Source organism: Orycteropus afer, unplaced genomic scaffold (assembly GCF_000298275.1).
Source record: "Orycteropus afer afer isolate SDZICR_OR568_19922 unplaced genomic scaffold, OryAfe1.0 scaffold00090, whole genome shotgun sequence".
Lineage (NCBI taxonomy): Eukaryota > Metazoa > Chordata > Mammalia > Tubulidentata > Orycteropodidae > Orycteropus > Orycteropus afer.
The window spans coordinates 3,154,754-3,182,749 of record NW_006921677.1 but is presented as its reverse complement, the minus strand read 5'-3'; the positions used below and the strand labels follow the sequence as shown (position 1 = coordinate 3,182,749).

Genomic DNA, 27,996 nt, shown 5'->3' with positions numbered 1-27,996 from the left:
AATACAGCTTTATTTCCATACTATTGAGATGCTTATGTGTAAAGTAGAAGTAATCTTTGATAGCTAGCTGAAGATTAAAATGTACAAAAATGTGAACTGTTACTAAATCGAGATGAATTAATTTACATGTGAGAAACGTACACTATTACATATCCAAGTGGATTTTCATTCTTTGGTAAATGAACTTGGATTTACTGGGGGGGGGGGGGGGGGGGAGTATAAGGACAAACTTCCTCTGCTGGTAATTAGGAAAAATCCAAATGAAGAGAAAAATTTTCTTTGACTCAAAGAATTTTATACTTAGAAACAAATCTGATCCTCATTTTTATAAATGAGCAAACTGAAACTTGACAGGCCATACATTTATAAATAAAGTTTATGGGGTTAAAAATAGTTACTGGAAAATAATTACTTCAAGAAAGGAAAGGACATAAAGTTAGAAGGAAACTTTATTTCTGTGGGCCCTTACTCTCTCCTTTAATTACGACTGAAAAAGGAGGCTTAAGAAGAAAAAGTTTTAAGATTGCTGAGAGGTGTCTATTTTATATCTATTTCTTGGCCACAAATACATTAAAATGCTTTACTGTCTCAGGTCTCTGGCTCCCTTCTATCTTTTATTCAAAACCCCTAATAGTCTATGGATACATCCAAATGGATGCTTGGTGAATGCTCTTCTTCATGAAGTTTGTAAGATGGTGTGTGAGTCGATCCTTTTTCAAAGAGGATGCAAAAAGTCCTATTCTGATTTGTCTATTCTGAGTCTACCTTATGCCTCAAACCAAAAACCAAACCCACTGCCACTGAGTCAATTTCCACTCACAGCGACCCCTTCTTGGGATTCTGAGGCAGTATCTCTACGGAAGTAGATTCCCCAGTCTTCCTTCTGAGGAATGGCTGGAGGGTATGCCTAGTACCCTGAAATCTACTCTAATTATACTCTAATTTACTATTACCACTACTACTACCACCATTATGGAGCTCGGGTGGCATAGTACCTAAGGTATTTGACTGCTAACCAGAACGCTGGTGGTTCAAACCCACTAGCCACTCCCCAAAAGGAAGACTGGGCTATCTACTTCTGTAGAGATATCACCTTGGAAACCCAAGGAGGGGTCACTATGAGTTGGAAACCACCCAACAGCAATGAGTTTGGTTTGGTTTTTCGGTACTACCACCATTGTACCTTTTATTATTTCTATTATCAGCTAACATTTATTAAGGACTTTCTATATACCAGGAGCTCTGGTGCTACAGTGTTTAAGGCATTTAGCTGCTAACCAAAGAGTTGATAGTTGGAACCCACCAGCCTCTCTGCAGGAGAAAGATATGGCAGTCTGCTTCTATAAAGATTTTACATCCTTGTAAACCCTATAGGGCAGTTCTACTCTATTCTATAGGGTCACTATGGGTTGAATTCCACTTGATCACAGGTTTGGTTTGGCTAGGTACTTTACATGGACTGATACGGTGGCTGCGATGATGGGCTCAAGTATAGCAGGGATTGTGGGGCTGGCGCGGGATTGGGCAGTGTTTCCTTCTGCTGTGCATGGGGTTGCTATGAGTCGGAAACGACTCGACGGCACTTAACAACAACAACAATCCATGATTCCACGTCCTCTTCTGAACCCAGTTTGTATTTCTCCAAGTTCCCTGTCAATATACTGCCATAATTGTCTTTGAATCATCTTCAGCAAAATTTTATTTGCATGTGCTATTAATAATACTGTTCAATAATTTCCACATTCCATTGGAATGTGTACAAATTTCCTTGGAATGGGTACAAATATGGATCTCTTCCAGTCAGTTGGCCTGGTAGCTGTCTTCCAAATTACTTGGCATAGACAAGTAAGTGCCTTCAGTGTATCATCCATTTGCTGAAACATTGAAATGGTATTACATCAATTCCTAGAGACTTGCTCTTTCAGCTTGGACTTCTTTCAATACTACTAGTTCTTGATTATATGCCACCTCCTGAAATAGATGAACACAGACCAATTCTTTTTGGTACAGTGACTCTGTATACTCCTTCCATCTTAGATCGTTCAATATTGCAACTCAAGGCTTGAGTTTTTTCTTCAATTCTTTCACCTTGAGAAATGCAGGATGTGTACTTCTGGTTTGGTTTTTTAACTCCAGGTCCTTGCACATTTCATTATAATAACTGCCTGTGTCTTTTCCAGCTGCTCTTTGAAATCTTCTATTCAGCTCTTCTACCCTGTCTTTGCTTCCATTTACTTTAGGTACCTTCTGTTCAAGAACAAGTTTCAGAGTCTCTTCTGTTATCCATTTTGGTCATTTCTTCCTCTCCTGCCTTTTTAAATGACCATTTGCTTGCTTCATTTATGATGTTATCCCACAACTTGTCTGGATTTTGGTCATTGGTATTCAATGCATCAAATCTATTTTTCAGATGATCTCTAAATTCAGGTGGGATTATAATCAAGGTCATATCTGGACTCTAGTGGACTTGTTTTAATTTTCTTCAGCTTCAACTTAAAATTGCCTATGAACAATTGATGGTCTATTTCACAGTCAGCTCCTGGTCTTATTTGTGAGTTTGTCTAAGGGCAATGGTAGCTTTCTATTTGCAACATCCCCAGACTATGGCCAGTGTGTTTCTTTAGTGGTTCTGATTTGTATCTTTTTGATACAATAAAATTGTAATCTTAACACAGTGTTTTCCTGAGTTCTGTGAGTCATTCTAGTTAATTACTGAACCTGAAAGTGGTCATGAAAGTCTTGAATTAGTAGCCAGTTAGACAGAAGTGAGGGTAGCCCTGGGGACCCTCCAACTTGTGTTTGAAATGAGGACAGTTTTATGAAAGGCTGCCTTCAGACTATGTAGCTAGGGAAACTCATAATTTTCATATCCTATGAGACCTTAAAATTTTACAGAGATACAGAAAACAATTATTAAAACTCCTTAAGTCTTTCAATACATTTCTACAAACTTACCATCTGTACACTTTTTTCCAATTCCTGAGGAATTGCAAATGTAGATGAAGGAGCCTGAGTAAGAGGCCATGCACCAGCCTAAACAGAGAAAAGGTAAAAAGATCAGTATCATGTCACTTGAAAGTAAGTATTTTTAAAAATGATATGAAAACTGAAATATCTTTTTCCTCCCTCAAAATTTTGATAAAACCCACAGCACTAATATTATGGAACACTTGATTCCAAATATAACTTTGGAAGACACAATCAACTGACTGGAAAAAAAATCTAATCAGGCATCTATTCATTAATCCTTTTTATCAGAGCATTTGCAATGATTAGTATAAGCCCATAATAAAACACATATTCATACCTGTAGAACATATATTTGAAAACTAATTCCCAAATCTATGACTGTGTCTTGGTTTTTTATAAAATTGTTGAACTTATTGTTGAGATCAGCACTGACACTCATATCTGTATACATCCGATGCAGCTTGCTGGTAAACTCATAACCACAGGCTTGCTGTTTTCAAGAAAACAAAAGGGGAGGTGGGGGATGGGAGACAAAGTGTTGTTTGTTTGGTTTTTTGAAAGAAATATGATTAAAAAGAAAAAATTAATAAGATTAAGGAGAACTGCTTACTACTGCACTAATCAAATGCCCTTGCTGAGCATCTACACCTAAGGTTTATATTAACCATAACCCAAGCAGCCACTCAAAACAAGTTCCTTTCTTTTTAAAGGCAGATTATGTAAGTAAATGAAAAATCCTAATTAAGATACAATAAATAGCCCTTTAAAACAAAAGCTTTTCTATAAATCCATGTATTTTATTTCAATACTGCAATATGCTCCATTATATGTATTAATATTTAGTATCCAATACACATGAAAAACTACTAAGAATAGTCAAACCAGTAGTCAATTAAAAAAAGGAAAGTAGTTAAGAATCTTTGTAATACTGTCTACTCTGTATGAAGAAGTCTATTTCATTTAAATTATTTCAAACTGTCATCACAAGGTCAAAAATCTGAATATTATTTTTTAAAATTAAAAAATAAGTAAATATTTGGTATGTTTAAGGAGTACACAACATTATATGCAATGTCTATAGGGAAATGTTTCACTACTGAGTAACTTTGGATAAATATAAATCAATTACTAGTTTTCTTATCTGTGTATAAGCTAAAATGATATAAAAATGAACTGATACCCAACTGCACTTCAAAAACACGCTAATTGAAGGAATATTTTAGGTATATCCATATATGTGGTACAAGTCTTTTGTGACATTAGTGATGATTATCTTATGCTTTTTTCTGCATTACTATATAGATATATTTCTGCCCTTTTAACATAGTATTTGCATATCCTACTGTATGAATATATCATTATACATTTAACTAGCCCCTTGTTGATGAATTATTTCATTACTATAAATAATCTACAATTGTAAAACTCAACAAATTTGACCTCATAGACACATATAGAACACTCCACCAAATAGCAACCCAGTACACATCCTTCTCCAATGCACATGGAACATTCTCCAGAACAGACCATATTTTAGCCTACAAAGCAAGCCTCAATAAACTCAAAAACATCAAAATAATACAAACCATCTTTACTGATCACAATGCTACAAGGCTAGAAATTAACAATATGAAGAAAAAAGGGGGAAAAATGTCAAATACATGGAAAGTGAGTAACAGTTTGCTTAAAAAGGACTGAAGAATTGAGAAATTAAACAATTCCCAAAATGAAATGAGAATAAAAATGTAACATACCAAAAACCTTTGGGACACAGCAAAAACAGTGCTCAGGAATTTATTGCAGTAAATGTACACATTAAAAAGGAAGAGCCAAAATCAATAACTTAAACCCTACAACTTGAACAAAAAGAGCAGCAAAAGAAACCTACAGTAACCAGAAGAAATGAAATAATAAAGATTAGGCCATAAATAAATAAAAAAGAAAAACAATATAAAATATAAACAAGACTAGAAGTTAGTTCTTTGAGAGGATCAATAAAACTGACAAACCACTGGCCAAATTGACAAAGGAAAGTAATGAGAAGCTACAAATAACCAAAATAAAAACCAAGATGGGTAACTTACAACAGAGCCAAATGAGATAAAGAGGACTATAACTCAATATTGTGAGAAATTGTAACAAACCTTACAAATTAAAATTACTAGAAATTCTACAAACTGAGGTAGAATATTGGAAAGAAGAAAATGAAGTAGTAATTAAAAAAAAAAAACTCACAAAAACCACAAAAAAAGCTCTGCTCATATGGCTTCACTGAAGAATTCTACCAAACATTCATAGGTGAGTAGACATCAAATCTACTCAAACTACTTCAGAATACAGGAAAGGAAGAAATACTCCCTATTTCAGTCTATGAAACCAGGATAATCGTGATACCAAAGCCAGGCAAACACACCACTAAAAAAAGAAAATTACAAATATTCCTCATGAATATAGATGAAAAAATTCTCAATAAACTCCTAGCCAACAGAACTCAAGAACATATCAACAAAATAATACATCACAATCAAGCTGGCTGCATACCAGATATGCAAGGATGGTTCAACACTAGAAAATCAACCAACATAACCCACCACAAAGGACAAGACTTGCGTGATCATCTGAATTAATGCAGAAAAAGCATTTGATAAAGTCTTGATAAAAATTCTCAGCAAGATAGGAATAGAAAGGGAAATTCTTCAACATAACTAAGAATATACCTACTAAACCAACAGCCAACAATACTGTCAATGGAGATAGACTAAAAGCATATAACATTAAGAATAAGACAAGGATGGCCTTAACCTCCACTCGTATTCAATGTTGTACTAGAAGTACTAGTTAGAGCAATAAGGAGGAAAGGGTGATAAAGGACATACAAATTGGTAGAAGGAAGAAGTAGAACTATCTTAATTCACAGAGAACATGATCAGACACAGAAAATCCCAGACTCCACAAGGCAACAACTGGAACTAATAGAAGATTTCAGCTAAATAGCAGTACAAAATCAATATACAAAAACCAGTTGGATTCCCCAACACTAGCAGAATTCTGAAAAGGAAATCAGGAAACCAATAGTAGCATAATACCCCTCAAAAAGATAAAATACTCAAGAATAAATCTAACCAGGGAAGTAAAAGACTTATACAACAAAAAGTACAAAACACTGCTACAAGAAACCAAGAGAGACCAGCACAAATGGAAAAACATACCATATTCACAGAGGAGAAGACTTAACTTTACAAAAATAACAACACTACCCAAAGCGATCTACAAATATAATGTAATCTCAATTTAAATTCCAACAACATTCACTAAGGAGATAGAAACTAATCACCAACTTTATATGGAAAGAAAAGAGGTCTCGATGAGTAAAGCGAAAAAAAGAAGAAGAAGGTGGGAGGCCTCACACTCCCAATCTCAGAAGCTACTACACAGCCAAGGTAGTCAAAAACAGCCTGCTACTGGTACAAGAGACACACAGAACAATGTAACAGAACTGGGAACCAAGAAGTAAATCCATCCATCTATGGAAAGTTGATCTTTGACAAAGGTAGGAAGTCTATTAAATGGGGAAAGAAATTCTCTTCAACAAATGGTACTGGAAAAGAGGCTGCCCAAATGTTACAACTAATGTCTTTGTGTACCAGTGGAATAATTTCTGAGGGATATTAGTGGATCAAAGGCTTACATTACCTTTAGTTTATTGATCATGGCTTCTTCGGAATCCATAGACATAGATAACCCATGAATTAAACGTTTGGCCAGCATTCTTGCATAGAACTATATTGAAAAAAAAAAAATTACTCCCTTTGTGATGATTTAAAGTTCCAAAATAAATCAAAGCTGAGTAAAATACAATTAAAATTTTTCTGCTGTTAGCTTACCTTTTGAAAAACATCCTTATCATCAATATATTTGAAAACGGTAATGAAGCTTGTGAGTTTGTCTTCTACTTCATTCTCAGTCATCCCTTTTGCTGATTTCTTTAATAAGTTGTCACAGTACTTAGCAAGCTCAAAAAGAAATTGATAAGAAGTCTTATAAAGGGCTCTTATGTATATGTCATGTCTCAAAGAAGGCAAATTAGCAACAATATAAAATAAGACCAAGGGACAGTGTCTCGGCTCTCCTAAAACTTGTTTTAAAAACATGAATATAAGCTGAAGAACTTTAAAACTCCATGTCAAAAATATTTTTTTTCCAAAAAACTATAACCAAGTGAAATAGCAAATCAATATTTAACGACTACTAATGAAAGCACTGATATAAACTAATTGTTGTTGTTGTTGTTGTTATGTGCCGTCGAGTTGGCCCCAACTCATAGCAACCCCTCCTTGGGTTTCCGAGGCAGTATCACTACGGAAGTAGGATTGCCCAACCTTCCTCCCGAGGAGTGGCTGGTGGGTTTGAACCGCCAGCTGTCTGGTTAGCAGGCAAGTGCTTAGCCACTATGCTACCAGAGCTCCTATAAACTAATTAAAGCTCCTAAAAGAACACCTATGTGAATTTTGAGCAGTTCTACTCTTTGACACAGAACAACTACTTTGTCTCATTTTTACAACAACCTTGTAAAGTAAGTTTCCTTTGTTGTTGTCACATGCCATCACCTCAGCTCCAACTCATAGCAACTCCACACACAACATAACAAAACACTGCCTGGTATTGCGCCATCCTCACAACCTCCACTACGCTTTAGTTCATCATTGCAGCCGTTGTGTCAACGCACCTCCTCGAAGGTCTTCCCCTTTTTCACTGACCATTTATTTACCTAGTATGACAACCTTCTCCAAGGAATGGTCCCTTCTGACAACATGACCAAAGTAGGTGAGACAAAGTTTGGCCACTCTTGCTTCTAAGAAGCATTCCAGCTGCACTTCTTCCAGGACAGATTTGTTCACTCTTCTGACAGTCCAGGGTAATTTCCATATCCTTTGCCAACACTACAATCCAAAGGTGTTAACTCTTCTTTGGTTCTTTACTCGTTGTTCACCTCTCACACACGTTTCAGACGACTGAATACCATTGCTTGAGTTAGGCACACCTTAGTCTACAAAGTGACATCTTTGTTCCTTAAGCCTTTAAAAATATCTTTTGCAGCAGATTTTCCCAATGCAATATGATGTCTAATTTGTTGACTGCTGTTCCTATGGATGTTGATTGTGGATGCAAGGAAAATGAAATCCTTGACAATGTCAATCTTTTCCCCATTTATCGTGATGCTGCTTACTGGTCCACATGTGAGAATTTTTGTTTTCTTTATGTTGAAGTGTAATCCACACTGAGGGCTATATGTAGTCTTTGATCTTTATCAGCTATAGGTAGTCTTTGATCTTTATCAGCTCCACTTTCAGCAAGCAAGTTTGTGTCGTCTGCATACTACAGGTTGTTAATGAGTCTTCCTCCAATCTTGATGCCTCGTTCCTTTTCATATAGTCCAGTTTCCCGGATTATAAGCTCAGCATACACATTGAATAAGTATGGTTTAAGAATACAATCCTGATGTACACTGCTCTTGATTTTAAGCCATGCAGTACCCCTTATTCTGCTCAAATGACAACCTCTTGATTTATGTACAGGTTACTCATTATCACAATTAAGTGTTCTGGAATTCCCATTCTTCTCAATGTTACCCATAATTGTTATGATTTACACAGTCAAATGCTTTTGCATAGTCATTAAAACACAACTTAACATCTTTCTGGTATTCTCTGCTTTCAGCCAAGATCCATCTGACATCAGCAATCATATCCCTTGTTCCACATCCTCTTCTGAATCCAGCTTGCATTTCTGGAAGTTCCCTGTCAATATATTGCTGCAACTGTTTTTGAATGATCTTCAGCAAAATTTTGCTTGCACATGTTATCAATGATACTGTTCAGTAATTTCCACATTCTGTTGGGTCACCTGCCTTTGGAATGGGCACAAATATGGATCTCTTCCAGGCAGATGGCCAGGTAGCTGTCTTCCAAATTTATCGTGATAAACTTAAACCTTTAAAGTTTCCCTTAAAAATTTATGAACAAAAAAATAAAAATAAAAGCTGAATGCTAGTTTCACTTTTCAAAAAAAACAAACTATGATCAGATGTCCTTTAGATAATAGATATAACAAAATTTTGAATAAATTATTTAAAAGCAAAAACATGGTAAAACCCAAACTTTATGTAAAACAGAATGTCTTATTTTTCAGTTATTACTTAAGGAAAGGCTGTGGTACATGGTCTACTACATTTCTTATTTAAGCCAAATTATATATGATGTAGCTAATCATTATTTTCAGTAATTTAATTTCATCTATTTTTCTGAAAAATGCTACAAAAAATCAATTTGACATTCTCTTCAGTGTTTATTTTCTAATCTTTTCATAAGATTACTATAAGTAACCATCAAACTTACCAGTTCGGGTGCTTTGCAAACAGACTTGGGTTCTCTGTAATTTACTACTGATGTAAGGGCCTAAAGAGAAAACAGGCCAGTAATCAGCCACCAGCAATAGGGTAAAAATACAGCTGGTTCAATATATGCTATAATCTCTATCTGCAAAAAATACTACACCACAGAAAACTTGGCATTTGCACGGTAGTTTGTTAATAGCATTTTCATATCTAACAGACAGTAAATTCCTCTAAACGTACTCCTCATAATTATACAATTCTACATTCTATTTCAATTGAAAGGAGCTCTGGTGGTACAGTGCCTGAGGCATCTGAGTGCTAACTAGAGGTCAGTAGTTCAAACTGACCAGCTGCTCTGTGTAACGAAGATGGGGTAATCTACTTCTGTAAAGATTTACTGCCTCAGAAACCCAACGGGGTTGCTATGAGTCAGAATCGACTGGATGGCAATGAATTTGACGGTTTTTTGTTTTTTTTTTTGGTTTATTCCAATTGGAAGATAATCTTTACAACTCACTAAAATCTGAACACAGAGAAAGTAAGACTATTTTCATCTTAAAATCTTTTAAGCAAGTTTCCTTTAAAGAATACCAAAATTCAACTTTGTATAAAAATACAGTAAAACCTGAGAAAGCCACAACCTGTGAAAGGTAGAAATCTGTCATGAGTAAAACTCAAAATATTCTTCCACTGACAGAAAGTGATATTTAAAAAAGAAAAAGTGGTAAGACTGCACCTGTTAAAGGCAGAAAACTTGTAAGACTCAGACAAACTCGGCAGTCGTCTGGAATTACAGCTCTCACAGTTTCACTGTAATATTTCATTTTGTTTCAATTATTATTCAATATAGCCCAAGTATTACATTCTAAAGGAAAAACCCATTATTAAAGAATATTAAAATTATTGTTATAAAATTTAGATGGTATTAGCTTATTAGCAACAATTCCTCTTATGTAACACACTTATGGGAGCTCCAAAAATATTCATGAACTATTCTGTTAATAATTTAAAAGTATACATTATTTCTATTTTAACTTTCACATTTAAATTAGTAACCTGAGGTTGATCTCTGTATCTGATCACTAATCTCATATCAGAAGCCCTAATTTTAAAATTGTCCAAGAATGATGATGAAACAAAGAGAATTTTATAAACATAAAATATGAACGTTACCTTATCCAGTGCACTCATAAAGTGCTGATCACCATTCAAAACGGTGTTGATAAGTTGAACAAATTTACCATGTACTTCCAAAACCGATTCCACAAATAGTGTTGGCATCTGAAAATATTAAGTACAAAATATAAAAGCACATTTAAGAATGTCAAGGAATGCTTACTAAAGGTTTCTTTAATTAAGAGTAAAGTTTTACCCAAGCAAATTATATACTTTACACACATATACACACATACATATTCAGGAAATGTCTTAGCTAAGATGGTCTTAAAGTTTTTTTATGTTGATATTGCAATGATCTTGCCATTCAACACCAAAAATGTGGGAATGTGTAGGTTTCCTCTGCCAGAAGAATTGTCCAAAAACACACATCTCTCTTGTGTTAGAATACCATAACTTAAGGGTAACAAGATATAATCTCTAAACTATCATGCCAATCACTTTCATGGGGGTTATAAAAACCAAAACTGCCTTCAAAGGCACTGAAGTTTGAAACAGATAAAAGAGCTAAAGAGCCATTATCTCTGGGAATATAGTGGTGCAAGAGTAAGTTTTCCCTCTTAACAAAGGTAACTATGAAGAAGTCAGCACCTAAGACTTAACCAAATCACTAACATCTTTTGAGTGACTCACAAATGCATTATTGCTTTCTCTTTCTCATATTTCCATCTCCCAGCCCTTGACACCAAACTCTGTATCTCTCTACCCAATGTCATTCAACATCCTGAATTTACAAACCAAATGACATAAACTAATAAATTCGTACAAATTAATAGGCATAGATAATATAATAATTCTACAAAAAAGAAAATTTATGCATTTATTGTGGCAGGACATTAAAAACTAAGAAGAATATACAATAAATTATTTTCCAGAAAAATAATTCTACAACTAAAGTTATCAGCTTCTAATTAAGACTGTGAGCAATAGTTTCCATCTATACCCACACATTTTTAAGATAAAGAGCAAATATTCCACTTTCAAAAAATACAGAAGTAACACTTCATGTCATGTCTATCATATTCCTCAGCCATCACTAGTAATAACAAAGAAGACAGTTCAAAAAGATTGTGCTAAGAACACACTTTGATAGGAAAGGCATCTTGTTGTAAACAGTCATTTGACTGGTATGGTACTCTTGAGAAAGATGGGTGTTAGGAATAAGAGGGTCATTGTTTTAGATATTTCAGATAAGAAGCAAACATATTCAGCGAAGATTGTTTTAATCTAAATTTGCTACCTAGATGACCAGATTCAAAGAATCTGTAAAGAAAAAGGCTTTCAAATTTTATATACCACCAATTAATGCCATTACCTCAACAACTCAGTATTAATGCTAGCTATGTAGAAACAGTTATTTAGAAACAGCAAACATATTTTTCTGTGAGAACAACTGCTAAGTGAACAAACATATCAGTATGGCTAAGAAGAAATCCATCTCATCCAATAATTTTCTAATAATTTGATAATTACAAGGTAAGTCTAACAAACTCTAGGTTTAAAATGATTTGTTGGTATAATAAAACTATGTAATTTTTTTTCATCTTATAAAACCATAAAGTCAAAAGAAAAACTTCATGATAAATTTGATTCAGAGAAAAATTTTCCCGTTTGTTACACAACTCACATTTTCCTGAGTGAGATTACTGGTTGCTCTAAGGCCCTCATCATGGATATGATTTTGCAGCTCCTGAATCATATGAGGTAAACCAGTGGACACAGCACGAAGTAAGACATACATATTTGCCATGTCTGAGGGGAAAAGAAAATTGATTATTAACTTCCTAAATATTTTTTTAAATATTTTTTAACTTTCTTTACTAGGTAATATGTGGTTCAACACACAGAGAAGTACAAAACAGTATATAAACTGCCCCCACACCCTTGTCTCCCAACCACCTAGTCCCACTCCCCATAGGAAAGCTATGTTGTTATGGTTTAGTATTTCCAAAAATATTTTATGCCCATTCAAACAAATATATATATTCTTCCCTGTGCTCCTTTTTACATAGTGTAGTGGATTTTATGTATTATTTACAGTTCAAGTAACATTTTAACTTAGAGATCTTTCTATGTCAATATATAAAGAATCTGCTCATATTTTACAATTGCAGAGCACTGCATTATATGGCTATATTACAATTATTTAACATGCAATGGAAATTTGTTTCCAATCTCTTGGTATTACAAACAATGTTGTAATTAATAATTTGTATGATGGCAAGAATATCTGCATTATAAATCCCTAGAATTGCTGTATCAAAATTTAATCTTGAAGATAGATCCTTCTAAATAGCACTCCCAGCACCTATGAGCTCCCTTGTTACCATGTCATCAAACAATTTGATCTCTGTCACTGAGGTGAAAAATGATGTCTCAGTGTAGTAGTTTTCATTTTAAACTTTATTGACATACAACACACATACAGAAAAGTGTACAAACCATAAGTGTACATCTCAATGAATTATCACAAGTGAGCACACAACAACACACCCATGTAAGCACCACACAGAATATGAAATAGAACGTTACCTATGCCCTAGAAGTCCCCTTCATGCCTCCTTCCCAATCACTATATACTCCTCTTGCTCCTCTGCAAAGGTAACCACTACTATGACTATTTAACCATAGATTAGTCTTAATGTTTCTGAATTCTATAAATATGGAATAATATATCTATTCTTCATGGCTAGTTTCTTCTGTTCAATATTATGTTTATAAAGTTCACCTATGTTTTTGTATATAGCTGTAATCTGTTCATTTCTGTTTCTCCGTAATAGTCCACTGAATGAATGCACCATATTTTATCCATTCTACGTTATTAGACATTTGAGTTGCTTCCAGTTTGGGGCTATTACATGCTGCTGCGGACATTCTTATACAAATCTTTTTTTGCCTATGTGCATGCATTTTGGGCAGAAGGTTATATACCTAAGAGTGGAATTATGAGATCATAAGATATACATATATTTATTTTCAATGTTGGTGGTGGTGGTGGTGGTGGTGTTATATGCCGTCAAGTTGGACCTGACTCATAGCAACCCCTCCTTGGGTTTCCGAGGCATTATCACTACAGAATTAGATTGCCCCATCTTCCTTCTGAGGAGTGGCTGGTGAGTTTGAACCGCCAGCCTTCTGGTTAGCAGTCAAGTGCCTTTCAAACTGATTTATCAATTTATAGTCCCATCTCAGTATATGGCAAGTTCCTACTGGCATATATGCTTTCCAGCACTTAGTATTTTCAATCTTTTAAATTTTATATTAAAATAATGAGTGCACACTGATATGTTAATGTGGTTTTAATTTATATTCCTCTATTTTAATGAGATTGAGTACCTTTTTATATGTTTACTAGTCATCTGGATACCTTCTGTCTATGTATATACGGGTTGTTTCTAAGCTATTTATTCCACTGGTCTAGTTATCTATGCATACACCAATGCCACTTTCTTCATTACTGTGGTTAATGACAAGCCTTGCTATCCTATAAAGTATGACTTCTTATCATATTCTTCAAGATTGTCCTGGATATTCTTAGTGTAAAAGTATATAACTTTCACAATTTAAAATAAAGAAAGAAAATTCCTGGGTTCTCATTAGATTCTCCAGGATCTATAAATCAATGTTGTTTTTTTCATAATGTTTAGTTTTCTGTGTAGGCCTGAATATTTGTTATATTTACCTCCTATTTAATGATACTTAATGCAATTTTCTCTTTTTCTAAAAAATTCTACTTTTTCATTCTTCATGGTTGATATTTCAGTGTAATTTTATTTTGTATTTCTCCTGTTATGAGTGAGATTGAGCACCTCTTCATATATTTAAAATCTGTATTTCCTTTTCATATCCTTTTACCCTTTTTCCTCCTATAAAACCAAAACACCAAACACAACTGCTGTCAAGACGAGTCTGACTCATAGCAACTCCTCCTTGGGTTTCTGAGGCGGTTATCACTAGGAACTCTTAATGTATTAACAAAATTATCTCTTGTGATATAAAAATGTGCAAATACATTTTCACAGTTTTTCTTTTGACTTTAAAATATACTTTGAAAATATATTTTTCCAAAATAGTCATTCAAAATACATGATTACCAATCTGCAAAATGCACAATGAATATTTTAAAGAACAGTACTAAAATATATTTTAAATCTAAGGTGGCTGGAAGATGATTTAAAAGATGGGTTTATAAATTAATTTTTATTCACAATTATGTTTACTATCACTTACCATTTTTTTTCTCTTGTCGGATGATATTATGACATTCTGCATGTAAGAACTGTAAGTGGTCTGCTACCATTCGTTGCTGACATTCATGAATCACTTTAGTATATGAACTTGGATGTAAGTATTTTCTACATCGAATTTCTTCATCTTTTAATCTACCTAGAACCTACAGAAATATCATCGTATAGTTATGAACTACTAGGTTTTATCATGGTAAAAATCTTGTAATATCAGTAAATAACTTAGGTAGCCATATTGTAACGGCTCAATTAAACACAGTGAAGGTAACGAACAGGTCAGTTTAAAATCCACATTTCATAAATCATTTAAAATGTTTATTTAAACTACTAACTATCACCTACATGCTACTACAATCTTATGAATAAAAACTAAAATTAATAGGTCTGCATTTTTTCTTCATTTATTGATCTCAATCATCCTATTATGTGAACAATCCACTATTCAAATGGAAAAAATAGGCATTATTAAAAACCAGTGACTAGGGTCACTATAGGTTGTCCCCAACTTATGACATATTCGAGTTATGACGAACCACACTCAGACAATCTGTTTTTCTGTTTTTGTACATCAGATCGTTGGTAACATGTACTACATACAATATTGCATCATAAAGTTTGGTGATGTTACCGTTCTCAGATGTTCACTCCCAGATGTTCTTTGCTATGATTTACTGCTCAAAACACTGTTATATAGTAGACTATGACAATAATAATGAAAACTTTTTTAAAAGGAAAAAAATGAGGTATTCAACTTACATCAGAACCTACTTATGATGGAGTCGTCGGAAAAGAACCCCGTCGTAAGTCGGGGACTTCCTGTATATGAATATGTAAATATCAAACTAAAGAATAATTCACATCAATTGAACTAAGTAGATTAATCTTATTATTTTACATTGGTTCCTCTTCTTATAAAGTGTCAATGTAAATAATTGTGTTTAATAGTTACTATAACATTATTGGTTTAAAAAAAAAATTTTAAGTCAAAATATATTTAGTCATAGTCAAATACAGACCTATATTAAAGCTTATCTTATATAAAAAGCACTATCCAAACAATGTACTGATTAATATTACTAAGAACTAGCTACTGATAATTAATCAATTTCTATATCAAAATGAAACTACAGCATTGTTGCAATGAAAATTATGCTAGCAGAACATATACACATACAAATATAAGCAGACTTAGAAAACACTGTAACATGAAGCTACTGATCTGAAGTTTCTGAACTGAGTGGCCCCAAGGAATTAGTATATTTGAGCCTTGGAGAATACTGCTGTTGTTTGTTTCAGCATCAAGAGAAGGAATATATAGAGGGAGGGAAAATATGGATACTCCATGAAGGCAGGAGTGCAAGGCAAAGTCATAGAAACCAAGAATGGGCAAGAAGGTGCTTAGATTATAAAGGTGTTCACCATATTTCATTAAGTAAGAGAATCATTTTGGTCAACAAGTTTTTTTTTTGTTTTTTTTTTTAATAAAAAATAGCATTTAAAAGGTTTAAGCCTATTAACCATTTACAGTATATGCTAAGTGACTTTAATCCCCTTGCTAGATTAACTAAATCCAACAGGAATTAAAGTACAGGCTTGAGAGAGATGAGGAAAGATGGGGGGGAATGCAATGCCAACTTAGGGGTAGACAAGGTTGCAATGTCCCAAAAGAGAACTTCAAGTAAGCATAAAACCACTGGTAGCCAGAGTGAAAGTGACAAAAGTAGAGGAAAACTACTGAAAGCAAAGTAAGAAAGCACCTAATTAACTGATTATTAATTAATTAAATGTATAGATAGCAAATCCTAGGATTTTAGCACTTGAAGCTATTAAAGTTTATCATTATTTTCTGAATTGATCTACTTATATAAACACTATTTTGCAAACATAATTTAATTCTAATAGCTCATGCTATTATCATTATTATTATTATTATTATAAAGAAGTATTGCATTGGGCAAATCTGTTGCAAAAAGACCTCTTTCAAGTGCTGAAGAGCAAAGATGTCTCCTTGAAGACTAAGATGCGCCTAACCCAAGCGATGGTATTTTCAATTGCCTTATATGCATGTGAGAGCTGGACAGTGAAAAAGGAAGTCTGAAGAAGAGCTGATGCTTTTGAGCTGTGGTATGGCGAAGAATGCTGAAAGTACTGTAGACTCCTAAAAGAACTAACAAATCTGTCCTGGAAGAAGTGCAGCTGAAATGCTCCTTGGAAGCAAGAATGGCCAGATTTCATCTCACTTATTTTGGTCATGTTGTCAGAGGGACCATTCTCTGGAGAGGGATGTCATGCTTGGTAAAGTGCAGAGTCAATGAAAGAGGGGAAGGCCCTCAACAAGATGGACTGACATGATGGCTGCAGCAATGGGCTCCAATAGGGATCATGAGGCTGGTGTAGGACTGGGCAGTGTTTCATTGTGCTGTACATAAGGTCACAATGAGTTGGAGACAACTCAACAGCACACATAATAATAACAACAAATGCTATTATTGTTGTTGTGGGTTGTTAATACAATTATGACTCATAAAGACCCTATATAACAGAGTAAATTTCTCTGGTAGAGATATCTAGGCTATAATGTGTATGGGAGTAGATGGTCAGATCTTTTCTCTTATAGAGTGACCAGGAGGTTCAAACCACTGACCATTCAATTAGCAACCAAACACTTTAACCATTGCTCCACCAAGGGTCCTTAAAGCCAGATATTATAGGGTATACATGTACTACTGACACTCTGTCTGCATTTTAAGATTGGATCTAGGGACTTTAAAAAAAAGAGTCTAAATCCAAAAGAACCAAGAACTGAGTTAGTATAAGCTGCATTGAAGAGATGGAGGAATAAAGGCCTAAAAGATGTGCTCAAGGTCCCAGAGGTAATTAGTGGTAAAAGCAGGAAGAGCGTTAAATAACTTCTGATGCTGAGACCCTGGGCTTTGTCAAATATGTAAGTGTAATCAATAAATACTGATGTTTCTTGATCTGTGTTTTACACTATTCCACTTAAAACATTTTATCTTTCTTGGCTAAACTAACAAAAATCATTAATACTAAAATGCTTGCAATCCAACATTACAAATGAAAATACTTGGTTAAAAGTTCTAATATGTCTTGTATGATGACTGAATTTATACTACTATTCTTTTACTAAGAAAAAATATATATGAAATTTTAAATATGATAATAAATAAGTATTGCTTTGATAATTACTTAAAAAAGGGTTGTGGACATTCTTTTTAGCCTTCCAAGAACTTGAAAGACCGAAAGAGCTATCCAAGTATGCAGAATTATTACATTTCCCCTTATTTTTCCAAAAACAAAAAAAAAAAATCTAAGCTTCTGAACTTATCATTCTATTCCCTGAATATGCAGTAAACACAAAATCCAGTTTATTAATTTGCAAATAAATAATAAAATTAATTAAAAACAAGCAAATCCCTAGCAATTAGGATTTATTAAGAAGCATCAACCATGATAAAAACTGGAACAGCACTTTTCATCACGGAAAATGCTACAGCAACAGCAATGACTTATCAATAGGTGTTGTGCATTAACTATCACTCAGAAAATCCCACTGCTGTCAAGTGAATTCCAACTAATAGTAACCCAAGAGGACCAAGTAGAACTGTCCCATAGAGGATCCAAGGCTACAGATCTTTAAAAAAAATTAGCTTGCCACATCTTTCTCCCACAGAGCAACTGGAAGGTTCAAGATATAGACCTTTCAGTTAGCAGCCAAGGGCTTTAACCACCAGGGCTCCATATAACTCAGCATAATAATAAAAGAGTATTTTCCACCACAAAAAAAAAAATATATTAACTATGAAAATTAATGTCAGGTAAAATCCCGTCTCATATTTAGCATAATATATCTTCTTACCTTTTCCATATACTGTGAGCAGTTTGATTCTTGTAATAAATTTGAAGCTTCTTGTTTATAATACTCTCCTGTTTCAGTCAGAAAGGGAGACTCAAAGATTTCCTGATAAAACTAAATATATCAATTAAAATTACATTAGGAAAAAAACAAGTAAATTTAAGAAATCAAAGGTCTGATTACTTATTTTAAAGGAGGCTTTTTACCTTTAAGGGGAATTTTTTCTTATACTGTTCAACATGAACAAAGGAGTTAATAACCCCATGGATTACTTTCTGGTTTGGGTCTTCTCCACCACGATCACTAAAACAAAGTTTAAAACAAAATATTCTTGAGAATGCAAACATTATTGAAATTCACCAAAGTATGCCAAAACATGACTGCTAATTCTACTGATCTAATCGAATTATAAAGCATTTGAAGGAGCAAAGCATGCACCGTGCTTAAAAATACTTTTGTCAGATCACAATACTTCTGTTAAGTATGTCCTATATTCCACTCGTTGAAATGACTAGTAATTGCTATTCCTCTCTAAGAGACCTGCTGGAGTAGCTGAGTTGCTTTCCATTCAAGCACAAAGATATTTCTCTATTCAGAAACTTAAGGACAGACTGCCACAATAAAACAGTCTGGCACCATGTGGGCTCAGGACCATGATCGCAGGGGACATCAAGCTCAACTGGCATAACATACTACACAAAAACATTGTTCCACAACCTATTTGGGTGAGGAGCAACTGGGATCTTAAAAGCTTACAAGCAGCCATCTAGATGCAATGATGGCTCTCTCTTCATCCAGAGCAAAGAGAATGAAGAAAACCAAAGATGCAAGGAAACAATTAGTCCAAGGGACTGGCACATCATGCGATCCTCAGCCTGTACGACTATGAGCCCAGAAGAACTAGACGGTGCCCAGCTAGCACTGTCAAGCACTCAGAGGGGGATCTATGTAGGAGATCCTAGATAGAGTGGGAGAACAATGTGGAACAAAACTCAAAATCATTTTTGTTTTTTAAAAAAGGGATCAGGATTGCTGGTCTGACAGAGCCTGATGGAACCACTGAGACTATGGCCCCTAGCTGCCCTTTAAGTCTGGAATGGAACCCACTCCTGTGGCTTCCAGACAAACAAAAGCCAGGCATATGAGCTGAACATTTACATTAGATAGATATACTCCTTGGAGAGACAGAAGGGCTGTGTGTACACAGGGAGACAGCTTGCGGGGCAGGAGTGCATGGAAGGGAAGGACACAGGGAAGAGGTGGCTATAGGGAGGAAGTGGGAGGAGAGCTGTTGCCTTGTGGGAGATTAGAGTTAATGTCATGAGACAAAGTGTATGTGAACTGCTGTACAGGAGATGAATTTGCTCTGTAAACTTTCACCCAAATCACAATAAAATTTAAAAAATAAACAAAATAGTCTGGACCTAAGCTGGGAGTTTCTGAGTCCATTATTAATGCTCAAACAAACCATTATGAGGCCAATGGTTTATCTTTCTATTGGCAATCTTCCATTCTACTTTAAAATATTTTTTAATTATTTTATAAATAGAAGCACACAAAATATATTATCGTCATGCCCTAGTAAAAGCTTCTTCTTATTTATATCATGATATAAAGATGCTCTAAACATTTAAGTTTAACAAAAGCATTGAGGCAATTATTGTTACTTATTATTACTGTTCCTCCCTGTCTCTGCATCTCTCTAATCCTCTTTCATTCTTCTTTTAATCATCTGGATATTCTGGGGAAAGCATTTTGTATATGAATTAATATAGTCATTTATATAAGACTATATTAATTCATATAATTATATGAATTAATATAGGCTATAGTCATTTTATTAGTAATAGTCTTAGATAGAGTCTATGCCTTAACACTACTACTAAGAAAAACTAGTTCATATAAAGTTACATGTTATAAGCTCCTTTTCTTTGCTTACCTTTCACTGGTTCTTCCTTAAGCACAAATTTAATTTGATGAAAGAACGATCTAACCTATTCAGAACACACTACATTTTTTTCTCATTTAAACTTTGTCTAGACCAAATGGAAATCAATCAAGAAAGAGAACTATCTGAGTATTTGGAAAACCAGGCTACCTGAAATTCTTTTCATGAACAAATTATATTTTTCCTTACTTAGTGCCAGGAAAACATCTGCTCCTGTTGGTCTTAGGACTTCCACCTTTAGTTTCTGATCCCAAAGGACCCCTAACAAACTAAAATCAAGTAAGGCATTGCCTAGAAACACAAAACCAAACCCACTGCTGTCAAGTCAATTCCAACTCATAGTGACCCCCACTGGGTTTCCAAGGCAGTAAATTTTTACAGAAGTAGATTGCCCCATCTTCCTTCCATAGAGTGCCTGGTGGTTTTGAACCACCAACCTTCTGGTTAGCAGTCAAATGCCTTAGGCACTGTGCCACAGAGCTCCCGGAAAGAATAAGCATCTGAATCATGAACCTGTGAGGCATAATTACACAATCTTTAAGATCATCAGGTATTTTCATAGCTGTACAAAAAAAGGACTGTATAGAATAATTATATATGTGCTGTATTTCTATTAGGCTTATGTTGTTATTGTTGTTGTTATGTGCCATCAAGTCGGAACTGACTCATAGTGACCCCTCGTTGGGTTTCCAAGGCAGTATCCCTACGGAAGTAGATTACCCCATCTTCCTTCCGAGGAGCAGCTGATGGGTTTGAACTGCCAGCTTTCTGGTTAGCAGTCAAGTGCCTTAGGCTTATAGGAAAATAAATTATGAAATAATACTAAGTAACACAAGCACTAAATAAATTGGTCACTGAATGAACTATGGTCACATCTAAGAATAGTGGTCCCAAGAAATGAACCATGAGAAAAAAGTATGAAGAATATTTAGGAACACAGATTATCATTTAGTCTTAACAGGCTTGTGTGGAAAATGCCCACACAATCACAGTAAAATTACCAAGATAATGAAATTACTCAACTGGGATGATAGGGAGTAATGGGTGTAGTTCGGCAAGAATCGGCATACACTGAAAACTGGAGGGTACAGAAAATGTGACAAAATTAGGAGATCAGGGAGAACCACCATAAATGATATAAAGGTCTCTGAAGTCAGTGCTGTGTCCATGCTGAAGTTATTAAGTATGGTACCTGAGCAGAGCAAGTGCACCCAAAAGGAATGAGAAATCTTTACACCCAGAAGACTACTGCAACACCCCACCTGACAGCGCCTCCTTTCCCACCGCAGAAAGGTACTAGGAAATCAGGGAAATTTGTTACCTTCAGATTGGCAGAATTCTTAGTTTGACAACATCAAGTACTGGTAGTGTGTAAAGAAATAAGTTTTCTCATATTCTACTTGTAAAAGTACAGGCACTTTAGAGGGCAAATGGGCAAAATTCTAAATGCACACACTCTCTGACTATGAACAAACATCTATAGATGTGCATAACAGACATATATAAGATGGTTTCTAAAGCAAGAGTTATATTAATAGAAAAACTGGTAACAATTAATTCAATGTCCATCACTAGAAAAGTTTAACAAAATGAAGAACCATACCAATTATTATGGAGCAATTTCAAAAGAATTAGGTAGGTCTTTAGGTACTAACATAGGAAAAACTGCAAAGATGTATTACTGAATAAAGAAACAATTAACAATAAGTATAATAAATACCATTTATGTTTTTCAAAACTAGAAAATAATTACATTCTAAAAATAAAATTATTTCTGTAGGTTGACATGAAAATTGATAGGTCAAGGTTTGGAAAGACGTTAATCAAATGATAACAGGGATTAAGAAGAATACAAATTAAGGAAAGGATTGGAATATTAAAAGTTTTTCAAGGATATATTTATGAATCATTTGTATTTAGAACTAAGTTTTTCACTGAGTAATGAATACCAGGTCTGGGAAACAAATTACACATAGTAAGTTTGGAACGTTCTAACATACTAGATAGCAGGAAAGCGATCAAAGACAACTAGGATCATGTCAAAAAAGACTCTGGCACCAACTAACCAGAGTGGGACAATTTAAACTTTTATAAAGTAAGATTTACAAAGAGTAGAAACCCATTAAATATGTTTACATCTATGAGTTCATCAGACACTTTTCTAAAAAGCTAACTGGTCACCTTCTGAGGAAGCTAGGGAACCAACTCATTATCTTGAGAACTGGGTAAAAAAAAAGAAACAAAATCTTATCTTGCTTTTCATGTATGAATGTCACCAAATAGTATACGAGAAAAGATGTATCTTTACAAATTTTTCCAAGTAATAAATAAAACAAAATGAAAGAATTAGTGTCATAGCTTTACAAATCCTGGTAGTGAGCACAAGTGGCTGCTAACATAAAAAGAAAAAAAAATGAAAGTATCAATGATTTCATTCTACTTGGATCAATAACCAATGTCCACAGAAGCCACAATCAAGAAATCAAATGACATATTGTACTGGGCAAATAAGCTGCTGAAGCACTCTGTAAAGTTTTAAAAAGCAAGGATGTCACTTTGATGACTAAGATGTACCTGACCTGAGCCAAGGTTTTTTAATCGCCTCATACATATGGGAAAGCTGGACAATGATAAAGGAAGACAAAAGAAGAATGAATGCATTTGAATTATGGGGTGACATGGACTGTCAAGAGAGTGAATAAATCAGTCTTAGAAGAAATACATGCAGAATGTTCCTTAGAAGGGAGGACAGTGAGAATTCAACTCACTTACTTTGGACACAACACCAGGAAAGTCCAATCACTAAAAAATGGTATCATGGTTGGTCAGTAAAAATGAGGGAAATCCTCAATGAGATGGATTGACACAATAGCCACAACTAAGGCTCAAACACATCAATGATTATGAAGATGGCACAGGACCAGGCACTGTTTCACCCTGTTATACGTAGATCGTCATGAGTCACAGCCAACTCGAAGGCAACTAACTAATAACAACAACGTCCTCAAAAAAGGAGTAAATATCAGACTCTGTGAAAGAAGATAACTTCATCTACAGTCTTGCCAGAAGGACCAAGCCCAAGTCTAAGTAGGCTACTGACCTGCCAACCTGCAGGAAATACAGAGGGCAGAGAAACATATTGAAATATGCCTGATGTATCCAATCAGCAAAATGCAGACCACAGAAAAGTCTATCATTTGTCAATAAACAAACTACAAAAAAAAAAAAAAGGATGGGGGGGACTTTTGATTACAAAGACATAAATTTTTTTTAAAAATGGACATTGTGTCTAGGGATGTACACTTGTATGATAAAGCCATAAAGAAAAAGAAGAAAGTAATTACCTTAAAAGTCAAGATAGTAGTTACCTTTGGAGAAAGAGAAGGAATGGGGCACACAGAGAGGTTTCTGGGGTAGCTGGCAAGGTTCTATTTCTTGACCTGGGTGGTAACTGCTATATAACAATTGACTAAGGTGTACATCTGTGTCATATGGCTTTCTGTATCTATGTTTTATTCTATAAAAAGTTAAATCACACATACACAAACAAAACAAAATCCTAGAAAGTCTCAAAGAAAATTGGTATAATAATAAGATATGCCAGAATAATTAAAAAAAAAAGACAGATAAAGTTACCATATAATGAGAAAAATGATTAACAATAAAGATAATAATCCTAATACTTACTCCACTACAACAGTGTCTCAAAATGTATAAAATAAAAATGAAAGTTTATAAGGAAAAAATAATAAATTTATAATTAGACTGGAAAATTTTAAAGCACATCTCTCAGAAACTAAGAGATACAAAATAAAGACACCTAATGACCATCAACAGAAGAATGGTTAACCAAACTATGGTACAAACATAAAATAGAATACTATGCAACATTAAAGAATAATGTAGAATGTGCAAAACACTGCATAAAGTGGATGAAGTTGGAGGACACTATGCTGAGTGAAATAAGTCAGTCACAGAAGGACTAATATTATATTAGTTCATTATTGTAAAAAGTCAAGGAAAGGTTTATATATGGAAGGAAACTTTCTTTTTCAGTTACCAGTGGTGGGAAGGGAGGAAACACCGCCAAAAAAAAAAAAAAAAAATCAAAATAAAGACATCTAAATTAGATTTTGTTAGTGAAATTATATTTTTCCTCAATGAAATCTCTTAACAAATGAATAATAAAAAACAAAAATATGGACCTGTCAGAAAAAAGTTAAGTCAGTCATAGTTACTAGCTGTTTCAAATTAAAGGAGAAAGAATGTATTTTTAGTTTTTATTTTTGTTCAAAGAACACTTAATACTCAAAAGTTAATGAATAGTTTACTGAGAAAAGAAAGCCATTTTGAACATATTTAACACAAAAGTATTTTCAATAGCCTCCTTATGTGATTAAGCACTTCTTTTTATCTACGCTTATTACTGCACTGAAAATCCCAGTTCTACTATATTATTATACTACATAAGTTATTATGTGACTAGAGTTATTTTTAACTTTCCCAGTGAAGTAAGCAGTGTGAAAAATATGCAGATTCACATCTACGCCTACATCACTTGCTTTTTTCCTTCCCTGTTAATAAGGAGCCCTTGCTACTTTTAGATTATCAATTAAGTTTCATGTGCATGAGCCCAGCTACCATTGTCAACCACTCAAAGGGGGATCTACGTAGGACATCCTGGATAGAGTACGAGAACAATGTAGAACAAAACTCAAAATCATTAAAAAAAAAAAAAAAAAGGAGGAGGAGGAAACACCAGGTTTGCTGCTCTGACAGAACCTGAAGGAATGAATGCCTATGGCCCCTCACTGCCCTTCAGGTCTGGAATTGAACCCACTACTCCTGTGGCTTCCAGCCAAACAAAAGACAGGGATATGAGCTGAACATTTACATTAGGTAGATACACTCCTTGGAGAGATCAATCATGGGAGAAGAGAAGGGCTGTGTATGCACAGGGAGACAGCTCAGGGGGCAGGAGTGCATGGAAGGGAAGGACGCAGGGAAGAGGTGGCTATGAGAAGGAAGTGGGAAGTGAGTTGCTGTATTATGGGAAATTGCAGTCAATGTCATGAGATAAACTGTATGTGAAATGCTGTATGGAAAATGAATTTGCTCCATCAACTTTTACCCAAATCACAATAAAAACGTAAAAAAAAAAAATTCATGTCCATGAAGTTCATTATGACATCATAAAAAATTAAACTGGCTAACAGTTATTTCACCAGTTCTCTAAAGCAAACAAAAAAAAAATACTATAACCTACATTCTACTTTTAAATTTAGTATTTCGTGAAAATATTTTGTAAATTGCATTTAAAAAAAAAAGGTTTTTCCTTTACTGTTACATATCTCAAGAAGATCCATCTTTATAGAAGAACACAATGAAGCAAAAGGAGCCTGATCCCAGAATCTACCTTAAAAACTTAAACTGCATGGTCTTTAAGCCAAGACTCTCTCTTTTTCCCCTCTGACTTTGTATTACATCGCTGTCTTGTTTTTCTATCTGCAACCTTCCCTGCAGAGATCTCACTCCACCCAATTATAACTTCTTCCAAAAGTCATGAAACACCGGGTTTATAGTTTACTTCATATTTCAGCATTCAAGAGCCCAAGGAGTTTTCACTTAGTAGAACACTCAATTTCACAAAAAATCTTTCATTGTCATCACTGGTAACTTTATATTCTTTAAAGGCTGAGATAACTCTTATTTTTCTGAAATCTTCAAAGACTAACATATCTGCTGGCAGGCTAAGAGGGTTGTGGAATCTTTATGATCTATATATTTCTTGTACAGTAAGAAAATAATCACATAATTCTATGTATGATTATATACAACTACTCCTAAAGAGATATAGGTGGTGGTACAGCATGAAATATACCTTCACACAACCAAAGTTACATTAGCAAATCATCTTTTTACTCTGCAAGTAGCAACCAAGTTAATCCATCTACTGATAAGTCTAAGACTACACACCTGAAAGAGAAAGAAAGTACATTACTTTGGTTAAGATAAAGAATAATAAAAGTAAGTTTCAAAGTTAAAAGAGGCAGGAACTATCTAAACCACATTGTAGGAAATGAGCTATCTCAATATTACATAACCAATTATGTGGTGGAAGCAGGTATTTTAGATAAAGGACAAATGCTTAAGAAGCAAGGGGCCAAACAAATGTAAATATCTGCCAGAATATACTTTTAAAGCAGCAATATCTATTTAAGAACTAGAAATATATGTGTCTTTTCTTTTAGCAACTCTGGGCCATTATGATAAAAGGTTAACATCTCAGACTAAACAATTTTAGCACTAAGCGAGACCCACCTAAGAAGGACCAAAAGCCAGTCTATCAGAGATTGCTGACACATCCCTGGTCTTTACACTAAAGTCTTTACACCATTTCCTTTCTACGCTTCCTTTTCTAACAAGGATAATATTCTGGGCAATTCATAAGTCATTTGCCACAGATATTTCTACATAATTTCATGCTCTACTGTCATCCTATTTAAGAAATTTGCTTTTTTATTTTAAAAAACCTAATCAGACCTCATATAAAACCATATACTGAAACACAGAAATTTAGAGTTAAGTGGATCTCAAAGATAATCTGATTCAACCTTCCTCATTGTACAGTTAAGGAATCCTATGATTCACAAAGATTGCTTAAAAAAAAAAAGAAGGGACAAGGAATCAAGAAAGATCATTCAGGTTGACAATCATTCCTGTGAATACATATATGAATATTGTGCCAAGAGTTTAGAACTAGTCATGTGAAAGTAAAACAGCCTAACCACCAAAGGTTAAAAATTTAACCCTACCAAAAGACCATTTCAACCTGATAAATGTTACAGATTTGAAGCATAACATAAAAATTACAAATTAATTGTGTCTATTACCAAGTGTCAAAAGGTTTAGTTGACAGACAAGCTTTGCCTAAGAACCTGCTTTAAAGAATACCGACACTAATTGGATTGCTTTAGGAATTTGTGGAAAATTTTTTGTGAATATAGCTAATTTTACTGAAACCTTATTGTGCTCCAGTCACTATGATAAATACTTACAGAAGGCATCTTTTTCCATGCTAAGAAAAACAATTGAGATAGTATTATTCTCTTTGAGTAACTTGGTTTTCTACCACAGGGACAAAATCCTTTTGGAATCAAGTGAAAAACAGTTGGCAGTCAAATCAACAGCATGTATAAAAATCTCTGAGGAACAAATTATGCCACCAGTACTTATCACTTTCAATCATTTTAAACTTTATTTTGCTCCTTCTAATTGCTCTTCTTAGGAGCTCTGGTAGCTTAGTGCCTAAAGCACTTGACTGCTAACCAGAAGGCTGGCGGTTCAAACCCACCAGCCACTCCTCGGAAGGAAGATGGGGCAATCT

The 27,996-nt window shown here is 34.4% G+C and overlaps 1 protein-coding gene across 1 annotated transcript in view; it reads right to left on the bottom strand.

The window, feature by feature from the left end:
- The window catches only part of CUL2 (cullin 2), a 117,205-nt gene that overhangs the window by 39,312 nt on the left and 49,897 nt on the right, over positions 1–27,996 (bottom strand). Inside the window, exons 6-15 of the mRNA XM_007942437.2 lie at positions 18,868–18,964; positions 18,665–18,775; positions 14,771–14,933; positions 12,168–12,292; positions 10,538–10,645; positions 9,366–9,425; positions 6,855–6,983; positions 6,664–6,750; positions 3,308–3,460; positions 2,956–3,033 (exon numbers count right to left, since the gene is read on the bottom strand). Of these exons, the coding sequence (XP_007940628.1) occupies positions 2,956–3,033; positions 3,308–3,460; positions 6,664–6,750; positions 6,855–6,983; positions 9,366–9,425; positions 10,538–10,645; positions 12,168–12,292; positions 14,771–14,933; positions 18,665–18,775; positions 18,868–18,964 (1,111 nt within the window). The remainder of the gene's footprint in view (positions 1–2,955; positions 3,034–3,307; positions 3,461–6,663; positions 6,751–6,854; positions 6,984–9,365; positions 9,426–10,537; positions 10,646–12,167; positions 12,293–14,770; positions 14,934–18,664; positions 18,776–18,867; positions 18,965–27,996) is intronic.